This window comes from Prionailurus bengalensis, chromosome E2 (genome assembly GCF_016509475.1).
Source record: "Prionailurus bengalensis isolate Pbe53 chromosome E2, Fcat_Pben_1.1_paternal_pri, whole genome shotgun sequence".
Lineage (NCBI taxonomy): Eukaryota > Metazoa > Chordata > Mammalia > Carnivora > Felidae > Prionailurus > Prionailurus bengalensis.
The window spans coordinates 14,526,631-14,548,454 of record NC_057352.1 but is presented as its reverse complement, the minus strand read 5'-3'; the positions used below and the strand labels follow the sequence as shown (position 1 = coordinate 14,548,454).

General features: G+C 49.1%; 1 protein-coding gene across 1 annotated transcript in view; it reads left to right on the top strand.

The window, feature by feature from the left end:
- Positions 1–1,392: 1,392 nt before the first annotated feature.
- SPTBN4 (spectrin beta, non-erythrocytic 4) overlaps positions 1,393–21,824 on the top strand; it is a 77,614-nt gene continuing 57,182 nt past the window's right edge. The window contains exons 1-4 of the mRNA XM_043598878.1: positions 1,393–1,510; positions 4,381–4,567; positions 17,811–17,962; positions 19,253–19,426. Of these exons, the coding sequence (XP_043454813.1) occupies positions 4,396–4,567; positions 17,811–17,962; positions 19,253–19,426 (498 nt within the window). The 5' untranslated portion in view covers positions 1,393–1,510; positions 4,381–4,395. The remainder of the gene's footprint in view (positions 1,511–4,380; positions 4,568–17,810; positions 17,963–19,252; positions 19,427–21,824) is intronic.

Sequence of the window (21,824 nt, the reverse complement as noted above, 5' to 3'; positions counted from 1 at the left end):
GGGCGGGGCTGGCACCGAAGGCCACGCCTCAGCCTGCCTCTGGGCCCCAGGCTCAGGCCGAGGGGCGGGGCCAAACAGGCCACGCCTCTAGCCAGGAAGAACGCGGTGGGAGCGGCGGCAGTCTGCTCGCCTCCACCTGGCGTCCAGCACCGCCCCCTCCGCCTGCCACTTAGACTGGGAGGCGTGGCCGCATCTGGACCACTGGGAGGAACGTGGGTGGACCCGGTGCCCGGCCTCTGCGCTCTAGTCGGGGGCGGGGTGAGCTCGGGCCACGCCCACCGACCTCTCCTAGCTCACGCCCCCTCTCCTAAGGCCTGAGGCTGACCTGGGACCCACGCTGTGCCCCAAGACCTTTCGGAAGCTGCAAGGGGAGAAAATGAGGGAGGGTGGGACACTGTGTGTATATGTGCCCATGTGACTATGTGTGACTGAGTAGCCCCAAGGGAGAGCAAAATTGTGGATGACACCAGGCGCCATCCTCTGTGTAGCACTATGTTGCAGTATGAGACTGTGTGAGACATGTGGCAAACATTGATGCTGTTCTTTTGGGACCTTGTGGTGCCACTGTGGATGACACTGTGTCGGTCTGTGATGCTGTATGCATCCATGAAGCTGGGGGATGTGGTGTGGGACACGTGTGAGATGTGTTTTATGGGAGTGTATGACACCACATGTGACATGTAAGGATGTGTCACTGTGACCTTATCTGAGTGTGTGGCTGTGGGTGTTAACTGTTGTGATGCTGTTTGTGACCTCTTGGGACTGTATGATGTATGAGTGTATGACCCTGCAAGATGTGTGACAGGTGTAACAAGTTTGAGTGTGTAAAAAAGTGTGTGATACTGTGTGATTGTGAAGCTGTGCGTGACCCGTGAGCAGATGATACTCTTTGTGACCCCATGGGAGTGTGCGACAGTGCATGGCATACGCGTGCTTGTGTGTGACATGGTGTGGGTGGTGGCACTATTTGAGCGTGTCACTATGTGTGATGGTGTCGGGGACTGTGCCAGAGTGGGACCCCATGTGAGCGTGTGACTGCGTGTGAGTTTGAATGTTTGGCTCTGTGTGTCCCCGTGGGTGTGGGGGGGTGATACCGTGTGAGTGTGTGGCTGTGGGTAAACGTTTGCGACGCTGTATGTGACCCCGTGTGTGTGCGCGTGTGTGTGTGACAGTGTGGGAGTGTGTGACCCCGTGAGAGTGCGTGGCTGTGTGTGACGCTACCTCTGGCCCGGCGAGTGGCGTGGCTCGGTGTGTGACCGCGCGTGGGCCAGCGCCGCAGGCGGCCGAGGCGGCTGGCGGGAGGGGGTCCCGGGGGCGCGCCGAGCGCGGCGGCCGCGCGAGCGGGGGAGGCGCGGCGGCGGCGGCGGCGCATGCGGATCCGGTCGAGCGGCGGGGCCGGCGGGGCCGAGCGGAGCCGGGCCGGGTTGGGCCGGGCACCGGACGCCGCCAGTGAGGGCGGTCGGGCGCCGCGAGCAGCGGGGACGGCGGCACCGGCGGCCACGGGGCCCAGGTGAGCGGCTTTGGGTGATAGCCCCTCCCTGCAGCATGTCCCCACCTGCCCGAGAATCCCTCCCCCGCGCGCCGTGGGCATGGCCTGAGCCCCTAGGGTCTCCCGGGCTGGAGGAGGGGAAGGGTCCAGGGCAGAATGAGCCCCCACACCTCAACCCAGGCCAGCCTCCGCGCCATGCGTGAGTCTTCCTCCCGGGCCTTGTCCTTCCCAGGTCCCCTGCTTTTGAACAGTGACTAGACTGCAGGGAGAGAGAGGCGCGGCCTCGGAAGGGTTAAAGCATCGATATTTTTTTTTTTTCCCACCCCCAGCCTGGAGCCTTTGCTGGGGCCCTGGGACACCTCTTTCCACCTCCCCCATCTCCTTTGCCTCCCTTCCTTCTCCATTCAATCACATAATGGCCAGCGCTCTTCCCAGCCTGACAGAGAGCTCACCAAGTGCTAAGTGCCTCCCCATCCCCAAGTATTCTCCACCGAGGAAACAGTTGTGATCACCATTTAACAGGGAGGGAAACTGAGGTAGGGAGGCCAAGTTAAAGATGGGTTAAAGATGCAGCAAGAATAAAGCAGGGCTTGAACTCCTTTCTCTCTGACTCCAGCACAGGCACTTTGATATGCTAAGATATGTGACCAGAGAGGATGAATAATGATAACAAGGACCATGTATCAAGGGCTTGCATGCACTAGATACAATATTTCCTGCAATTTTAACTCATTTCATCTACAAACATCCCTAGAATATGGGCACTATTATTGCCATTTTACAGATGAACAAACTGAGGCCCAGAAAGAGGAAGTGACTGGCCAAGGTCACACAGGTGGTAAGTAGCCATGTGCCTACTTATAGCTTTCTGTAGAAGGAGAGAAGAATAACAGTGGATTTTGGAGTGTCCACTCGAAGGGACAATCTCCGCTACACTGACCAACACCCAGACCCTGCTTTCTTACAGTCTGGTGTGTTGTCAGCTGTTTGGGTCTTTGAGAAGGACATTGATCTCCTCACAGTTCCTTCCTTTTGTAGTCTCAGAATCAGGCCTGGGGGCCCAGAGGGAGGAGGAGAGGTATCCGAATGCCTCCCACCTTCTTTAATTTCATATTTGCAATCTGGCAAGTGTTCTAGAGCATAGCTCTGGATCAGACAATATGTCAGCTAGCTGTTGCCACAATAATGCTGCATAAGAAACCACCCCAAACTCAGTGTTTGAAAACATGGCGCCTTTATTTACCCATCAAGTCTGAGGTCAGGGACTTAGGCTGGGCTCAGCTGGACAGTTTTTCTGGTCTCAGTGGGGCTGATTCACGTGTTGGGATGTGGGGTGGGGAGCGGTGCTGACTATTGGCTGCTTTAGCCAGCCTTGGCTTTAGTGACTGGGGCCTTAGGCCCAGCCTACCCTGAGAGTGTTTTTCTCACAGTCACAATCAAGCACAAACAAAAACATGCAAAGTCCTTTGAGTTTTAGGCTTAGAATTCAACAGCCCGTCCACTTAATTCTGTTGGTCAAAGCTAGTCATGTGCCCAAACCGGAAGTCAAGGTTGTGAGGGGAGGCTCTTCCACTTTTCCCTCCCTACATGGAACTCTCCAGAGTTCTATGGCAAAGGATGTGGTTATAAGGATGAAGAATTGGGGCCATTTAATGCAAATGTAGTACCTGTGTTTGAACTCTGGCTACCCACTAGCTTTGCGACCTTGGACCTTAGTTTCCTCCTCTATAATGTCTTTTTTTTTTTAATCCTTTAAAGTTTGGGGCACCTGGGTGGCTCAATCTGTTAAGCATCCGACTTTGGTTCGGGTCATGATCTCCTAGTTGGTGAGTTCAAGCCCCACATCAGGGTCTGTGCTGACAGCTCACAGCCTGGAGCCTGCTTTAGATTCTGTGTCTCCTTCTCTCTCTGCCCCTCCCCTGCTCACACTCTGTCTGTCTGTCTCTCTCTCAACAAAAATAAATAAACATTATATTTTTTAAAGTTTATTTATAGGGGCACCTGGGTGGCTCAGTCGGTTAAGCGGCCGACTTCAGCTCAGGTCATGATCTTGTGGTCTGTGAGTTCGAGCCCTGCATCGGGCTCTGTGCTGACAGCTCAGAGCCTGGAGCCTGTTTCAGATTCTGTGTCTCCCTCTCTCTCTGACCCTCCCCCATTCATGCTCTGTCTCTCTCTGTCTCAAAAATAAATAAATGTTTAAAAAAAAAAAGTTAAAAAAAAAATAAAGTTTATTTATATATTTTTGAGGGACAGAGAGAGAGACAGAGAGAGAATCCCAAGCAGGCTCTGCACTGACAGTTCGATGTGGGGCTCGGACTCATGAACTGTGAGATCATGACCTGAGCCAAAATCAAGAGTCGGACACTTAACCCACTGAGCCACCCAGGTGCCCCAATGTCTTTTTTTTTTTTTAACGTTTATTTATTTATTTTGAGAGAGAGAGAGCGTGCATGCAAGCAGGGGAGGGGCAGAGAGAGGAAGAGAAAGAGAATCCCAAGCAGGCTCTGTGCTGACAGCACAGGGCCCGATGTGGGGCTCCTACGAACTGTGAGATCATGACCTGAGCTGAAGTCCAACACTTAACCGACTGAACCCCTCAAGAGCCCCTTCACTGCATTTTAGAGTTCTACTGATAAGTGTCATCCTTCTAACAATAATATAGGGACAATTTGCCCAGCCCGCGCCCTGCTCCAGGTGCTGAGCTGGGTGCTTTATCACACCCCTATGAAGTGGTCACAGTGAATATTATTGTCAGTAGTATTAGGTCCACTTTAAAGACAGGGAAACTGAGGGCGAGGGAGTGGACAGGACTCACAGACAGCAGCTGTTAGAAGTGGGACCTCTGAGCTCCGAACCTGTGTCTAGCCTAACCTGCCTCTGCTCCTCCCCAGGCCTCACCTTCCCCGATGGCACAGGTACCAGGGGAAGTGGACAACATGGAGGGCCTGCCGGCCCCTAACAACAACAATCCTGCAGCCCGCTGGGAGAGTCCGGATCGGGGCTGGGAACGGGAGCAGCCAGCAGCCGCCACGGCAGCCGCCTCCCTCTTTGAGTGCTCCAGGATCAAGGCCTTGGCAGGTACCTGGAAGAGGGCTGGGGTGGGAGGAGGGAAGGAGGAAAGGGAGGAGGTTGTTGGGGTGGTATCTGTGTACCTCAGAGCTTGAGAACCTTGATGGCCTGGAAGATGGGAAGAGAGTTACAGACCCTTTTCACTTGAATCTGTAGACCAACACTGTCCAATGGAACTTTCCACAGTGATGGGAAAATGTTCTTTATCTGTGATGTCCAATGTACTAACCACGAACCACTAGTACTTTTGGCTGTAAGCGCTTGAAATATGGCCAGTGCTTCGTGAGGGACCAAATTTTTCATTGTATTCAGTTTTAATTAATTTAAATTTAAGTAGCCATATGTGGCTTGTGGATACTGTATGGGGCAGTGCTGCCTTACAACCTTGAAAATGTATAGTCTCAGAAATGTGGGATTTTTGGGGCGCCTGGGTGGCTCAGTTTGGTTGAGCGTCGGACCTCAGCTCAGGTCAAGATCTCACAGTTTGTGAGTTCAAGCCCCACGTCAGGCTCTGTGCTGATAGCTCGGAGCCTGGAGTCTGCTTCGGATTCTGTGTCTCCATCTCTCTCTACCCCCCTTCTCATGCTCTCCCTCTCTCTATAAAAATAAACTTAAAAATTTTTTTTTAAATAAAAAAAGAAATGTGGGATTTTATAAGCGTACTTCTTTAGAATCTCAAGATGCTGAAATATTGGATTTTTGGACCTTGGAATGTCATACTCCAAGATTCTTTGAAGTTGAGGCCTCTAGAAATAAGACTGTTAGAACACAGAACTTTATAATCATAGACCTTAGAAATTTTAATCATTGACTTCCTTGGATCTTAGACCCTTAGAAACTTAAACTCTAATACACATAGATCCCTAGGGCTTTATAATCCTAAACCTTTAGAATTTCAGAATAGAAATGTGGATCCTGAGAATTTTGAGATAGAATGAGTACATTTCCAGTTTTTAGCACTGAAACCCTCTGAAACCCTGGGGCCAACCAGGATGGTCGGTCACCCTACGTTGATGTTTTTGTTTTTGTTTTTTGTAAATTTTTTAAAAAATTTTTTCAACGTTTTTATTTATTTTTGGGACAGAGAGAGACAGAGCATGAATGGGGGAGGGGCAGAGAGAGAGGGAGACACAGAATCGGAAGCAGGCTCCAGGCTCTGAGCCATCAGCCCAGAGCCTGACACAGGGCTCGAACTCCCGGACCGCGAAATCGTGACCTGGCTGAAGTCGGACGCTTAACCGACTGCGCCACCCAGGCACCCCTGTTTTTTGTAAATTTTTAATGTCTATTTATTTTTGAGAGAGAGGGAGAGACAGAACATGAGTGGGGGAAGGGAAGAGAGAGAGGGAGACAGAATCCGAAGTAGGGCCCAAGCTCTGAGCTGTCAGCACAGAGGCCAATGTGGGGCTTGAACTCACAAACCTTGAGATCATGACCTGAACCATATAGTGATAGAATCTTAGAACCTAAGACCTTTGGAATTGTAGACCCTTGAGCCTTAGGACTTCATATTCAGAGAGGGCTTTAGAACCTCAGAAGTTATTTAATCATCAGCACTAAAACTAGGAGCAAGGGCTCCTGGGTAGCTCAGTCGGCTGAATGTCTCACTCTTGATCCTCAGCTTAGGTCTCTATCTCAGGGTTGTGAGTTTGGGGGAGGCAGGGGAGCTGCATTGGGCCCCACACTGGGCATGGCACCTACTTCAAAACAAACAAACAAACAAACAAACAAACAGTGGTGCCTGGGTGGTTCAGTCTGTTGAGCATTTGACTCTCGATTTCAGCTCTGGTCATGATCTTGCCCTTCAGAGCATAGAGCCTGCTTGGGATTCTCTCTCCCTCTCTCTCTGCCCCTCCCCCGCTCATTCGCACATGACTGTGTGTGCTCTCTCTAGCTCTGTCTCTCAAAATAAATCTAAACAAATAAACAAAGAAAAAAAGCTATGAGCAAAGACCCTGAGAACCTTCAGAGACATGTAACTTCATAACCATGAGCCCTAAGTCTTTAAAACATTAGACCCTTAGTACCTTTGACCCTTGGGACCTTCTTATCTCAGAAACGCGGAATGTTGTAAACATAAACTAAGACTGTAGTAATCATGAAATCTTAAAACCCTAAGGTCAGAATCCGTTCCCTCAGAATCTCAGAATTTTAGTAACTCAACATATCCATCATGGGATCTTTGATACTAAGATTGTTGAAACTTTATAATTATAAGATGTTGAAGACTGGTGTCAAACCTAAGGGCCTCCCAGAAGCAGGTGACATAAATGAGAGAGTAGACTGGGGGCCATGGTCAACTGGGGAACAATACCCTGGTCACCAGCTCCAGCCATGGGAACTGTGGGCCCAAATTTGCTAGCTCTGATTTTTTTTTAATGTTATTTATTTATTTAAAAAATTTTTAATGTTTATTTATTTTTGAGAGAGAGAGAGAGTGACAGAGCGTGAGCGGGGGAGGGGCAGAGAGAGAGGGAGACACAGAATCCCAAGCAGGTTCCAGGCTCCGACCTGTCAGTGCAGAGCCCGATGCAGGTCTTGAACCCATGAACTGTGAGATCATGACCTGAGCCGAAGTCGGACGCTTAACCTACTGAGCCACCCAGGCGCCCCTAAATGTTATTTATTTTTGATTGAGAGAGAGACACACATAGCGTGAGCGGGGCAGGGGCAGAGAGAGAGGGAGACACAGAATCTGAAGCAGGCTCAAGGTTCTGAGCTGTCAGCACAGAACCCTACACGGGGCTTGAAGTCATGGATTGCAAGATCATGACCTAAGCCGAAGTCGGACATTCAACTGACTGAGACACCCAGGTGACCCTAGCTCTGATGTTTTTGTACAGTTTCCCAATTAAAAAAAATCTATATGTGCCACAAAAGTGTGAATGAGAATTAACTAATGGATGGCCAGCTTCCTCTGATTTAGAAACTAGAATGGGGTCGCCTGGGTGGCTCAGTTGGTTGAGCATCTGACTTCGGCTCAGGTCATGATCTCACAGTTCATGAGTTTGAGCCCCGAATCAGGCTCTGCACTGGCACTGACAGTGAGGAGCCTGCTTGGGATTCTCTCTCTCTCTCTCTCTCTCTCTCTCTCTCTCTCTCTCTCTCCTCTCTCTCTGCCCCTCCCCCACTCATGCTTTTTCTCTCTCTCTCTCTCAAAATAAATAAATAAACTTAAAAGAAAAAAAAGAAACTAGAGGGGCGCCTGGGTGGCTCAATGGGTTAAGTGTCCGATTTCGGCTCAGGTCATGATCTTGCAGTTTGTGAATTCGAGCCCTGCGTCGGGCTCTGTGCTGACAGCTCGGAGCCTGGAGCCTGCTTCGGATTCTGTGTTTTCCTCTCTCTCTGCCTCTCCCCCGCTTGTGCTCTGTCTTTCTCTGTCTCTCAAAAATAAATACATGTAAAAAAAAAAGAAAAAGAAAAAAGAAGCTAGAATGGTATAAAATATACTCGTGGAAACTTAAAATCATACTTTTAGACTCTTAGAACCTTAAAAACTTGGGATCACATCAACTTAGAATTCTAGATTATTTCATCCACAAAATATCCAGTGCCTCCCCTGTGCCTGACCTATGCTGGACAATCTGAGGGACATGATGGTAACTGAGCCAGCCCAAAGAGCTCCCAGTCCCCTGGGAGAGTAGTGATGACCCCGAGTGGTCAGGGCCAGGATGGTGAGGCACAGGCAGGGGGCTGGGATGGGGAAGCCCAGGGACTATTGGAGCTCAGATGAGGTGCCTGATTCAGTCCAGAGAGGCAGAGTGCTTCTTGGAGGAGGAGATGCCTAAGCTGAGCCTGGAAGGATGAATAAGAGTGAACCCTGGGGTGGAGAGCAGAAGAATATTCCAGGCAGAGGAAACAGCATATGCAACCCTTCCAAAAGTTGGGAGTGGGTAGAATGCGGTGGTGACTAATGCACTGTGAAAGGAAGCAGCTGGAGTCAGATCCTGAGGGGCCTTCTAGGCCGCCGTGTAGGTTGTGAGGGCACTGGGGAGCTATGGTAAGATTTTAAGCAGGGGTGGGATGTGGTAACATGGGGATCAAGGACTCTTCACTGATTCACAGAACATCAGTGCCAATACCACAAACAGACAAACACCTAGTCCAGAGAAGTGTAGGGATCCCCTGTAAGAAAAAAAAAAACAAACAATTCTCATACGTGCCCCATGTCTTCTTAAGTTATTACATCTATAATTTTCCTAAATGCAACAAACCCACAACTGTTTTCATCTCTCTTGTTCTACGTTTATTTATTTATTTTGAGAGGGAGAGAAAAAAAGAGAGAGCGTGAGTGGAGGAGGGGCAGAGAGAGAGAGAGGGAAGAGCGAGAATCCTAAGCAGGCTCCAAGCTGTCAACATGGAGCCTGATGTGGGGCTTGAACCCACAAACTGTGAGATCATGACCTGAGCTAAAATCGAGAGTCAGACACTTAATGGACTGAGCCACCCAGGTGCCCTGTTCTGGTAGTTTTTTGTTTCTTTGTTGATTTACTTATTTTGAGAGGGAGACAGAGAACACAAGTGGGGGAGGGGGGCAGAGAGAGAGAGAATCCCAAGCAGGCTCCATGCTCAGTGCGAGTCCAATGCAAGGCTCGACCCCACGACCCTGGGATCATGACCTGAACCGAAATCAAGAGTTGGTTGCTCAGCTGACTGAGCCACCCAGGTACCCCTCCCATTCTGATATATACTTAAAAAAAATTTTATGTTTATTTATTTATTTTGAGAGAGAGAGAGCACACAGAAGGGGCAGAGAGAAAGGGAGAGAGAGGATCCCAAGCAGCCAATGCATTGTGAGTGTGGATCTGGATGTGGGACTTGAACTCATGAACAGTGAAATCATGACCTGGGCCAAAATCAAGAATTGGACACTTAACCAACTGAGCCACCAGGCACCCTAGTTGTTTTGTTTTGTTTTGTTTTGTTTTGTTTTGTTTTGTTTTGTTTTGTTTTGTTTGGGAGAGAGAGACAGAGTATGAGCAGGGGAGGGGCAGAGAGAGAGGAAAACACAGAATCCAAAGCAAGCTCCAGGCTCTGAGCTGTCAGCACAGAGCCTGACGCGGGGCTCGAACTCACAAACCGTGAGATCATGACCTGAGCTGAAGTTGGATGCTTAACTGACTGAGCCACCCAGACGCTCCCCATTCTGATAGTTTTAATGCAAATTCTTATCTTTGTGGGTCAATGATTTTATAAAATGTGCATTGCTAATTAGTGGGCATGTATATCATACTTTAACTGTTTATTAAAATATTATATGCACATAAAAATGCAGATAAATCGTGAGTCCCCAGCATTTCCACCAATGAGCAGCGGGTGGTAACCAGTCCCCAGATAAGGAAGCAGAATGTAACGGCCCCAGAGAAGCCCGCCCCCCCTAAGGCTACCTCTCTCACTACTTCCCTAGAGTAAACACTGGCCTAACTTCTAACAGCGTACATTTGTTTTCCTGCTATTTGAACTTCGTAAAAATAGAGTCCTGAAGGATGTACCCCTTTGTGTCTGGCTTCCTTCAGTCAACACTGTGCTTATGAGACTCATCCCTGTCTACACGTACTTGTAGGGTGCTCCTCGTTGCTGTATCGTATTCCACAGTGTGAATACGGCGAATTTTTCCCATTCACCTGTTGGTGAGCATTTGGGTTGCTTCTGGTTTAGGGCCAGCACAAGCTAGACTATTACAAACCAGTAATTACTAGTATTTCAAACTATTACAAACTATCGCTGCTTTAAGCTTCCTCGTACCTGTTTTTGGTGGGCGTAAGCACTCATTTTTGGTGACTTACACCCACATCGAGCCAAAGAAAGTGTTGGGTCATAGGGTAGGTGTATATCTAACTTTAGTGGAAACTGCCGATTTGTAAATTTTACATTCCCACCAGCAGTATATGAGGGATTCAGTTACTGTACATCCAGCCCCTAGTGTGGTCAATCTTTTTAATTTTAGCCATTCTGGTGGGTGTGCATTCTACTGTGGTTTTAATTCACATTTTCCTGATGACTAATAACAACTAATGAGGTAGAGCACCTTTTCATCTGCTTATTCACTATTTGGAGAGCCTCCTGTGCCATGCCCATTCAAGTCCCTTGCCCGTTTGCATATTAATTTTCCTGCCCTTTTCTGATTGTTTTGTAGGAGTTCTTGCATAATTCTGGGTCCAAGTCCTTTGTCAGATGTATGTGTTGTGAATATTTTCTCCCACTGTGTGGCTTGTCTTTTTACTCTTTTAATGTTGCCTCTTGATGAATGGTATTTCTTAATTTAAATGTAGTCTAATTTGATAATTAGTACATATTTCCTATGTGGCTCACATTTGTTGTCTTGTTGAAGAAATCTTGGCCGGGAGGTGACGAGGTGGCTCAGTCGGTTAGGTGTCCGACTTCGGTTCAGGTCACGATCTCCTGGTTGGTGAGTTCAAGCCCAGCATGGGGCTCTGCACTGACCATGCAGAGCCTGCTTGGGATTCTCTCTCTCTCCCTCCCTTGTGCCTTCTGTCTCTGTCAAAATAAATTAATAGACTTAAAAAAAAAAAAAAAAGAGGAAATGCTCTCTAGGAAAAAAGAATCTTCGCCTACTTCAAGGTCAGGGAGATGTTTTTTGGTATTTTCTTCTAAGAGTCTTATTTATTCCTTTCACATTTAGATTTAGAAGCCAAATGATATTTTTATTACTGTGTATAGTGGGGGGGTCAGGGTTTTTTTGTTTGTTTTTTGCCACTTTTGGGTAGCAGGTTGACTCAGCTCCATTTATGGAAAAGACTTTCTTTTCCCTACCGATCTGCAATTTCACTTTGTCATAAATCTGACAGCCCTATACAACCCCCAACCTGCCTCTGCCCCTTGCCCCCCAAATTGCATTGCATTGAACATCCTCATACATGCTCCTTATAAACCAGTGTGGAAAAGTTTATGGGACATAAGCACTGCTGTGTTATGGGGGTGTGCTCGAATTTATTTAGACTCAGATTGCTGCCCAGAGGACTGCCCTAGTCTATAACTCCCACCAGGAGACACGGAAGGTTAGGATGTCCCCACCTTTCCACCACTACTGGTATTTTCCGGCTTCTTAACTTTTCCCAGACTAGTAGCCAAACTGGTGACATACTAAGTCTCTCTATATCCTTTCTCCTTAACCAATAATGGACAAAAGAATAGTGGTTCCTCAGCTCCGTGAAAGTTTCAATGTATTAAAGAGATGAGTAAATTGAAGTCTTATTCTTTTTTATTTTTTTTTATATATTTATTGATTTTAAACATTTATCTTTGAGAGAGAAAGAGCACACACGAGTGCGGGGGGCGGGGGACAGGAAGAAGGGGCAGAGCGAGGGAGACAGAGGCGCAAGATGACGATCCCTGAGGTGAAGTCGGACGCTTAGCCAACTGAGTCACCCCTGAACTGAGGCGCCCCTGAAGTCTTATTCTGAGGAAATGTGTTTTGCTTGCACTAGTGATTAGCACAGAGGAGAAGAATACCTAAATGGTAACTCCATATGAGCACAATGGCAGAGGTAGGACAGTTGTCATTTGGCTTGGAGTCTGGACAGCCCAGAGGTATGGGTGCCAGCTAGAGTCTCGGCGGGAAGCAGATGGCTCCCTCAAGGGGGTAAAATTGAGGGGAGCTTAACGAAGGGACTAATTACAGAGGTGTGGCCAGGGCTACAGGCACTTACAAGGTCAGTGGACACTCAGGGATGGGGGCAGGGAGCAGTGAGGGAGACAGAGGCCTCACACGCTGGGGATTGTAGAAAGAGGAACCAGGCGCTGCGGAAAGCCGGTCAGGCAGGGAGGGAATAAATTCCTCAGCCCTTCCTTTCTCCTCTTAGCCAAACCCAACTGGAAGTCTGAGGCCTTTGAGGGCCGGGGGAACCCTTTTGAGACAGTCAGCAGTGACAGTCTCCCTGGGCTCAGAGCACAGGCAGGACAGTAGAGGTGGCCTCAGGGTACACGGAAGACACTACGAGGTGACCGAATACACTCACCAACACAGTAAACATTCAGTGTCATCTTAGGTTGGAAGTGGCACTCTGGGACATATCTGGTTTCACCCCCATTGTAGTTTTTTTCTAAATGTTTATTTATTTATTTCTTGGCGGGGGGAGGGGCAGAGAGAGAGAGAGAGAGAGAGAGAGAGAGAGAGAGAATCCTAAGCAGGCACCGAGATGTCAGTGTAGAGCCCAGCGCAGAACTTGAACTCACAAACCTCGAGATCATGACCTGAGCCAAAATCAAGAGTCAGAGGCTTAACTGAGCCACCCAGACTCGTCCCTCCACTGTGTTTTATACAGACATAAATCAGTTGCCAGCATTTAAAAGTAGGGAGATTTGGGGGCGCCTGAGTGGCTCAGTCAGTTAAGCATCTGACTCTTGATTTCAGCTCAGGGCATGATCGCACGGTTCATGAGTTCAAGCCCCGCATCAGGCTCTGCACTGACAGTACAGGGCTTGCTTTTGATTCTCTCTCTCCCCCTCTCTCTGCTCCTCCCCTCCTCACATTCGTTCTCTCTCAAAATAAATAAATAAACTTAAAAAAAATTTTTAAATGAAAATAAGGAGATTTTATCTTTAAAAATGCAGGTTCGGGGCTCCTTGTGGAACATCAAATGACATGGCAACAGTGGGCTTTCATTGCTAGGAGGCTCCGTGCACAGGTGCTGTGTGGCCACTGCCCCTTTTAAGAGGGCCTAGGTTTCTCCTTTTCAGAGCCTGCCAGACCTCTGCGGGCATTTCAGTTCTGGATCCCCAATCAGGCTAACAGGATTTGTTTTATTTTTATTTTTTTAATGTTTATTTTTGAGAGAGACAGAGAATGCAAGCAGGGGAAGGGCAGAGAGAGAGAGAGAGAGAGAGAGAGAGAGGGAATTCAAAGCAGGCTCCAAGCTCTGAGATGTCGGCACAGAGGCAGACAGGAGACTTGAACTCACAAACCGCAAGATCATGACCTGAGCCGAGGTCGGACGCTTAACCGACTGAGTCACCCAGGCGTCCCCATGCTAACAGGATTTGTAATCACAAAACCCCATATCTCACGGTATTGTGCTTTATGAGGTCACCATCCGGATGGGCCAGGATGTGTTTCTATTAATTTTCTTTTGGTACCAGCAAAATGAGATTACAAAATAAAACAATATTCTCGTGGATCCCTGTCCTCCAAGCACGAGTTCCCAAACACTCAGAGTCCCTCAGAGTCCATTGATCTAGTCCAAACCCCTCATTTTGCAAATGGGGGAAATGGAGGCCCAAAGGAGAGAAATGGCCACTCGAAGTCAAACAGCATGTTATCAATGGAGGCAGGACTGAATGCAATTGTCCCCATCCTGGCACCATGCTGGGGATGCACAGAAGTTCCACTTTGGCTTCAGCATTCGCCCAAATCTGCCATTTGGCTCGGGCACCGGCCACTAGAAGGCAAAATAACCAAATACTCGAGTCAGCGTCTATTCCATGATCCCTTCTTCGTGTGTGATTGATGGTCAGGTGCTCACACGGGACCCCATCCTATCCACACAGCACAAAACCCACATTTAAACAAACAAGATCTTTCATGTGAATTTACTATTAGTTTCTGCATACTCACTTTCAAATTAGAGGTAAACTTGCAACATCTAGTTTAATGTAAAAAAAAAAATACAGGTCAGTCAGTGGATATTTTCCAGCATTGCATATTTTCTTTAAAAAAATTTTTTTTACTGTTTATTTTTTGAGAGGGAGAGACAGAGTGTGAGCAGGGGAAGGGCAGAGAGAGAGGGAGACACAGAATCCAAAACAGGCTCCAGGTTCTGAGCTGTCACGACAGAGCCCGACGTGGGGCTCGAACCCACAAACCGTGAGATCATGACATGAGCCGAAGTCAGAAGCTTAACTAACTGAGCCACCCAGGTGCCCCTATTTATTTATTTATTTATTTATTTATTTATTTATTTATTTATGTTTTATTCATTTATTTTGAGAGAGAGACAAGGTATGAGTGGGGGAAGGGCTGAGATAGAGGGAGAGAGAGAGGATCCCAAGCAGGCTCCGCACTGTCAGCGCAGAGCCCGACGCGGGGCTCGAACTCACAAACCGTGAGACCGTGACCTGAGCTGAAGTCGGAAGCTTAACCGACTGAGCCACCCATGCGCCCTACAGTGCATATTTTCCACTGCCAGAGTCAAATGCGATATTTAATAATATTACGAAAGGGGCGCCCGGCTGGCTAAGTGGGTGGAGCATGCGACTCTTGATCTTGGGGTTGTGAGTTTGAGCTCCACATTGGGGGAAGAGTTTACTTAATTAAAAAAAATAATATTACAAAAGGTAAATGTTATGGTAAAAGAAATTGAGAGCTGTCAAATGGTTAAATGGGGAAATAGACTGGCTATACAAATCTTGATTACTGCATGACTAGGGAACTTAGAAGTGCGACAATGAAGTTCTTTAATAATGAAATGCTAGGGGCGCCTGGGTGGCGCAGTCGGTTAAGCGGCCGACTTCAGCCAGGTCACGATCTCGCGGTCCGTGAGTTCGAGCCCCGCATCGGGCTCTGGGCTGATGGCTCAGAGCCTGGAGCCTGTTTCCGATTCTGTGTCTCCCTCTCTCTCTGCCCCCCCCCCCCGTTCATGCTCTGTCTCTCTCTGTCCCCAAAATAAATAAAAAACGTTGAAAAAAAAATTAAAAAAAAAAAATGAAATGCTAACCATACTGTGCAGGCTGAGCTGTTGCAAGAGACAGACCCCGCAATGCAGTGACTTAAAGGAGATAGAGCTCATTTCTCCCTCCTAGATAATCCTGAGATGGGCAGCCTGGTGGGCAGGGAGGCTCTGCTCCAAGCTATGAGCGTGGGTTCCAGGTCCTTCTATCCTGTGCCCTGTGGACCTTGTGCTCAAGCTTGTGGAAGCTGGGAGAAGAAAAAGGAAGGCCAGGCAGTAGTTTTCTGTTTTGGTAACACTTTATTTTATTTTTTAATTTATTTTTTAGAGAGCCAGAGAGCGGGGGAGGTGGGGAGAGGGGCAGGGAGAGAGAGAGAGAGAGAGAGAGAGAGAGAGAATCTTAAGCAGGCTGCACACTCAGTGAGGAGCCCAACGCGGGGATCGATCCCATGACCCTAGGGTCACGACCTGGGCTGAAATCAAGAGTTGGTCGCCCAACAGACTGAGCCACCCGGGCACCGCCTGTTTTGATAACACTTTTAAATCATGAAATAATTATAGATTTACACGAAGTTGCAAAGAAACTACAGATGATAAAAAAGACTAACCCAACTGAGACGGGGAAGGGATTTGCATAGATGTTTCTCCAAAGAAGATACACACGTGGGCAATGAACACATGAAAAGATGCTCAACATCATTAGTCATCAGGGAAATGCAAATCAAAAGCACAGCGAGAGACCATTGTATACCACTAGAGTGGCCGTGATCAAATGGAAAATAACAAGTGGTGGTGAGGATGTGGGGACACCGGAACCCTCGTACGTTGCCGGTGGGAATGTAAAATGGCACAGCCACTTTAGAAAACAGTCTGGCAGTTCCTCAAAAGGTTAAATGTAAGGACACCTGGGTGGCTCAGTCGGCTGAACATCTGACTCTTGATTTCGGCTCAGATCATGCATGATCTCACGGTCTGTGGGTTGAGGCTCACGTTGGGCTCTGCTCTGACAGCTTGGAGCCTGCTTTGGATTCTCTCTCTCCCTCTCTCTCTGCCCTTCTCCTGCTCAGGCTTGCTCGCTGTCTCTCTCTCTCTCAAAAATAAACTTAAAAAAAAAGTTTAAATGTAGAGTTACCATAGGACCCAACCATTTCACTCCTGCGTATATACTCGAGATAACTGAAAACATGTGTCCACACAAGGACTTGTATGTACTTGAATGTTCATAGTCGCGTTATTCATAATAGCCACAAAGTGGAAACAACCCCAATGTCCATCCGTTGAAGAGTAGAGGAGTAAAATGCAGGAGAGCCACAGAATGGAATATTATTTAGCCATAAAAAAGGAATAAAGTACTGATGTATGTGATGGCATGGATGTACCTTGAAAACATGATGCTAAGTGAAAGAAGCCAGACACCCAAAAGGTCATATATTGTATGATTCTATTTATATGAGATGTCCAGCATAGGTAAATCCGGAGAGACAGAAAAGAGATTCGTAGTGTCCCAGGGCTGGGAGAAGGGGGAATGGGGAGTGACTGCTAAAGGGCGCAAGGTTTTTCCTTGGAGGGATGAAAATGTTCTGATATCAGATGGTGGTGTGGGTTGCACAACCCTGTGACTATACTAAAAGTCACCGAAGTTACGCTTTGAAAGGGTGAATTTGATAGTAGGTGAATTATAGCTCATTCTAAGCTGTTACTAAAAAAAATAAAATGAAATAAAAACGTTGTAGGAGAGAGTTAGCAATGCCTTTGTAAGTAAGTGCAGCAGTAGTTGCCCACATTGTTCTGACACCTCGCCCCCACCCTGCACCCCTCCCCCCTCCCCCCCTGCACCCTCCCTCCGATGGCAGTCACGTGGGCACTCTGCTCCCTAGGGATGTGGGAAATGCAGGTTGTAGCTGGCCGTTTGGCCACCGCTTGAGGGTGCCTGTGACTCAGTTCTTTTCCTCAGGGGCATTCCTTCTAGCATATTCCTTCCCCTTCACCCCCCACAACCCGTCACACCCAAGTCTTATTATTATTATTATTTTTTTTCATCTGTAACTATCCCTGGTGTGTCCCCTTCTCCCATTCCCAGCTTCTGCCCTGGGGCGGCTGGTCCGCTCTTTCCAGAGTCGCTTCCCCAGTCTCCCTGCCCTGGGCTGTCATTCTTGACCTCTCTGACCCACCCTCTCCACAGCAGCCAAGAGGTCTTCCCGAAACACAGCTCTCACTCCCTCCCGCCCTCTCATTAACCTTCTCTAGCTCCCTAGTGTATTATCTGTGCCCCACTAAACTGAGCTCTGGGAGGGAAGGCCTCTGTCTGTACTCAGAGCCAAGAAGAGTGCGGAGGCACATAGTAGATGCCCCAGTATGTAGGGAGCGAATGAATAGGGCCGGCTGGGGTGGGAATCAGGGAAGGCTTCTTGTGGAAGCGATGTCTCAGGAAAGCTTTAAAGGACGCGTCTCCAGGCGGGCAGCGAAGGGTGGGCCGGGCGTCCCAGGTAGGAGGAGCCGCTTGTGCGAAGCCCTGATTGTTGCAGAGCTGGGCCGAAACAGGGTTTGGCCCGGAGTGAGGGGCTGCGGAGAAGCTGCAAGGGGAGAGGTGCTGGGGGCGCGGGGGCTCATCAGAGCCTGTCCTTCAGATGAGCGCGAGGCCGTGCAGAAGAAGACCTTCACCAAGTGGGTGAACTCGCATCTCGCCCGCGTCGGCTGCCACATCGGGGACCTGTATGCCGACCTCCGGGACGGCTTTGTGCTCACGCGGCTCCTGGAAGTGCTGTCCGGGGAGCAGCTGGTGAGGGGGCCTGCGGGCCTGGGGGAAGGGGGCGGCCCCGGGATTCCGGGCTGGGCTACGACAGGGCCTGGCTAACCGACGTGTGGTGTGTCCTGGAAGAGCCCGATGGGTGAGCGGCCTCTTTGCTCAGGTGGGTGGGGCTATGGCCGGAAGTGGGGCTTGGGTGTGAGCAGCGTGGGGGCGTGGCTGGGAACCGAAGCTGGGCTCTGCCGAAGGTGAAGGCCGGGGATCCAGCGGACTCTGGGCTTGTGGTGGGGGAGAAGCTCCGTGGAAAGGGGTGGGGCAATTGGAGAAGGGAGGGGCTTTATTAGAAGCGACTGGCCTGGGTAGTGCGGTAGCAAGAGGCTTGGCCGTAAAATAGGGGCAGGACCCTGTTGCAGGGTCTGTGGATGAAGGTGCAGTTGTCATCGGAAGGGGAGGCTTAGGTCGTGGAAATCTGGGTAACCAGACAGAACTCTGGAATGGGTCTGGCTTGTTTTTATATGAGTTGCTGTTGTATTTTTTTTTTAAGTTTATTTATTTTTGAGACACAGAGAGAGAGCATGAGCAGGCAGAGAGAGAAAGGGAGAGAGGGAGAATCCCAAGCAGACTCTGCACTGTCAGAGCAGAGCCTGATGCGGTGCTTGAACCCACGAAGAACGAGATCATGACCTGAGCGGAAACCAGGAGTCCCATGCTTAACCCACTGAGCCACCCTGGCGCCCCGTGTTGCAGTTGTGTATCTGGGCTTGGATGAGGCTTCACCACAAAGGGTGGGATTCTGAGGAGCTAGAGGTTCATTAAAGGACCAGAGCCTGGAGCTCCGAAGTCCTGTGGGGCACGGCTATAGAACAGAAACATTGGAAGTAATATTGCAGCAAACCCGCGGAGACCTAGGGGAATGGGCGTGGCTCTAGGCCGAAGCCTGAAAGGGAGGCAGTGAGGGGCGTGGCCAGGGGCCAAACCTGGGGGGCCTGGAACAGAGGTCAAAGGCAGGGGACAGGAGTGTGGTTACAGGTAGGTTGCTGAGGCTTCTGGATAAAAGGTGGCCATCAGGTTGGATGTGGAACTTCAGTAGAAAGAAAGGGTGGGGACAGGAACTAGAATAATCCAGGAAGGGAACAGGCTCTTGAAAGGGTCCGGCTGGAAGGGGCAAAGACGTCCTTGGACTTTGAGAAGACTGAAGGGGCGTGGCCTGGGTTTGGACATCCAGGGGGCGTGGCTATGGGGGGGCCGACCTCGTTGGTAGGAGGCCGAGGGCACAGGGCCCTTGGCCAGGCCCTCCACCTCCCAACGCCCCTGCCACTCTAGCCAAGACCCACGCGAGGTCGCATGAGGATCCACTCGCTGGAAAATGTGGACAAGGCGCTGCAGTTCCTGAAGGAGCAGCGCGTGCACCTGGAAAACGTGGGCTCGCATGACATTGTGGACGGGAACCACCGGCTGACCCTGGGTCTAGTCTGGACCATCATCCTGCGCTTCCAGGTGATCCCCAAGTGACCCCTGCCCAGCCCACCCTCCCAAGGTGTGGCCTTAGGAGGGCTTCCGCCACCCAGTCACCTCCTGCTTATTCATTCATTCATTCATTCATTCCAAAAATTTTTCCTACTATGATCCAGGAACCCTATTCCAAGTGGTAGGGATGAAAATTATGATAAAAGTAATAATCATTATCACCACCACCACTGTGATCATTTATATACTTTTCACCCTGTTCCAGGCACTGTTCTAAGCACTTGGCATTTAATACACATGACAACCCCATAAGGTAGACACTATTTATTATATTTTACCAGGGAGGAAACTGAAGCCCAGAGAGGGGAAGTAATATGCTCAAGGTCACACAGCTGGATAGTAGAGCTGGAATTCAAATCCAGTCAATTTTATTTCAGTTCAGAAACAAAATCGACACATTTTCTGCCTTTATGGAGCTTACATTGTCGTGAGGGAGACAGACAATAAACAAACCCGTAAATACATAGACAAGAGATGTATGAGAAGTGGATAACTCTAGGTAAGAGCTATGCAGAAAAGAATAGGTTATTTTTAATATATTTTTTAACTTTATTTTTGAGAGAGTGAGTGGGGAGGGGCAGAGAGAGGGAGAGAGAGAGAGTCCCAAGCAGGCTCTGCAATGTCAGTGAGGAACCTGATTCGGGGCTGGAGCTCACAAACCTGAGATAATGACCCGAGCCGAAATCAAGAGTCAGAACCTCAATGGATTGAGCCAGCCAGGCGCCCAAGAATAGATTATGATAAGGCAGTAAAAAGAATGCAAAATATCAGGTTGACAGTGTTGAGATTTTAGACTTGGTGGTCAGAGAAGGACTCTCTGAGAAGCTGATGGCTGTGTGACATAAGATGAAGGGAGAAAGCCTTCCAGACAGGAGGCACAGCCAGGATGCAAAGGCCCTGAGGGAGGTGGGAAGGAGCTGAAATGTTGGAGGTCCAGAAAAACCAGTATGTCTAGAGAATAGGAGACAAGGGGGAGCCAGGGAGGAGATGAGGTCAGAGGAGTTGACAGGGCCTAGGTGATCTGTGATTAGCAGTTTTGATTTTATTCTGTTTGAGATGGGGAGAAATTAGAGATTTTTATCAAAAGGATAGACATCATCAGATTTATTTATTTATTTATTTTAAATGTTTAGTTTTTTTTTTTTTAATTTTTTAACGTTTATTTATTTTTGAGACAGAGAGAGAGACAGCATGAACGGGGGAGGGGCAGAGAGAGAGGGAGACACAGAATCGGAAACAGGCTCCAGGCTCTGAGCCATCAGCCCAGAGCCCGACGCAGGGCTCGAACTCACAGACCGCGAGATCGTGACCTGGCTGAAGTCGGACGCTTAACAGACCGCGCCACCCAGGCGCCCCAATGTTTATTTAGTTTTGAGAGAGAGAGAGAGAGGACACGAACAGGGGAGGGGCAGAGAGAGAGGGAGACACAGAATCCAAAGCAGCTCCAGGCTCTGAGCTGTCAGCACAGAGCCTGGGGCTCGAGCCCATAAACTATGAGATCATGACCTGCGCCAGAGTTGGTCTCTTAACTGACTGAGCCACCCAGGCACCCCAACATCATCAGATTTAGACAGATCCCTCTGCTTTTGGGGTCATTGCCAAAATTGGGGGCTGGGAGCCCAGGGAAGAGACTGGAGCTGGACCAGGGTGGGGCCAGAGGGACGTGCAGAGGGAGGCAGATAGGAAAGATGCCCTGTAATAGGAATGGGCAGGGGAAGGGGAGGGAGGGAGGCGTCCAGGCCAACATTCAAGGCTCAGGACCGGGGGGGGATAAAGTGGGGTCACCCAGGGACAGATTTGAAGGAGGAGCAGATTTGAGGGACAGTGTGGGATGTGATGGTGATGAGGAATCTGATATCTAAAACATCAGGGGGAGCATTTAGGAGTCCACTGGATCATGGGAATAGAGCTCAAGGAAGGGGTGGGGGCTGGAGACAGATATGGGCGTTGCCAGTACAAAATCAAGGAATGAGACTGGGGGGCGGGGGGCGGGATCCCTGCTGGCAGCTGGAGCCGTGGCACTAGGGGCTGGCACCTCTTTGGAACTTAGTTTTCTCCCTCGGAACCCAAATGCCAAACTCAGCTCTTGAGTCCAGGACCTAAGTCTCCAACACCCATCCGGGGCTCTTGAACCTGCTTTAGATTCTGGGTCACTGAGGACATCATTGAACACCTACTAAGTGTGATACCGCAGAATACAAAACAAACATCCTGTGGTCCCAGAGCTTTAATAAGTTAGTGAGTGCATTAGTCCGTTAGGGCTGCTGTAACAAAATACCACACTCGGAGCGGCTTAAACAACAGAAATTTATTTTCTCAAGTTCTACAAGCTGGAAGTTCAAGATCAAGCTCCTCCTGATCAGTTCCT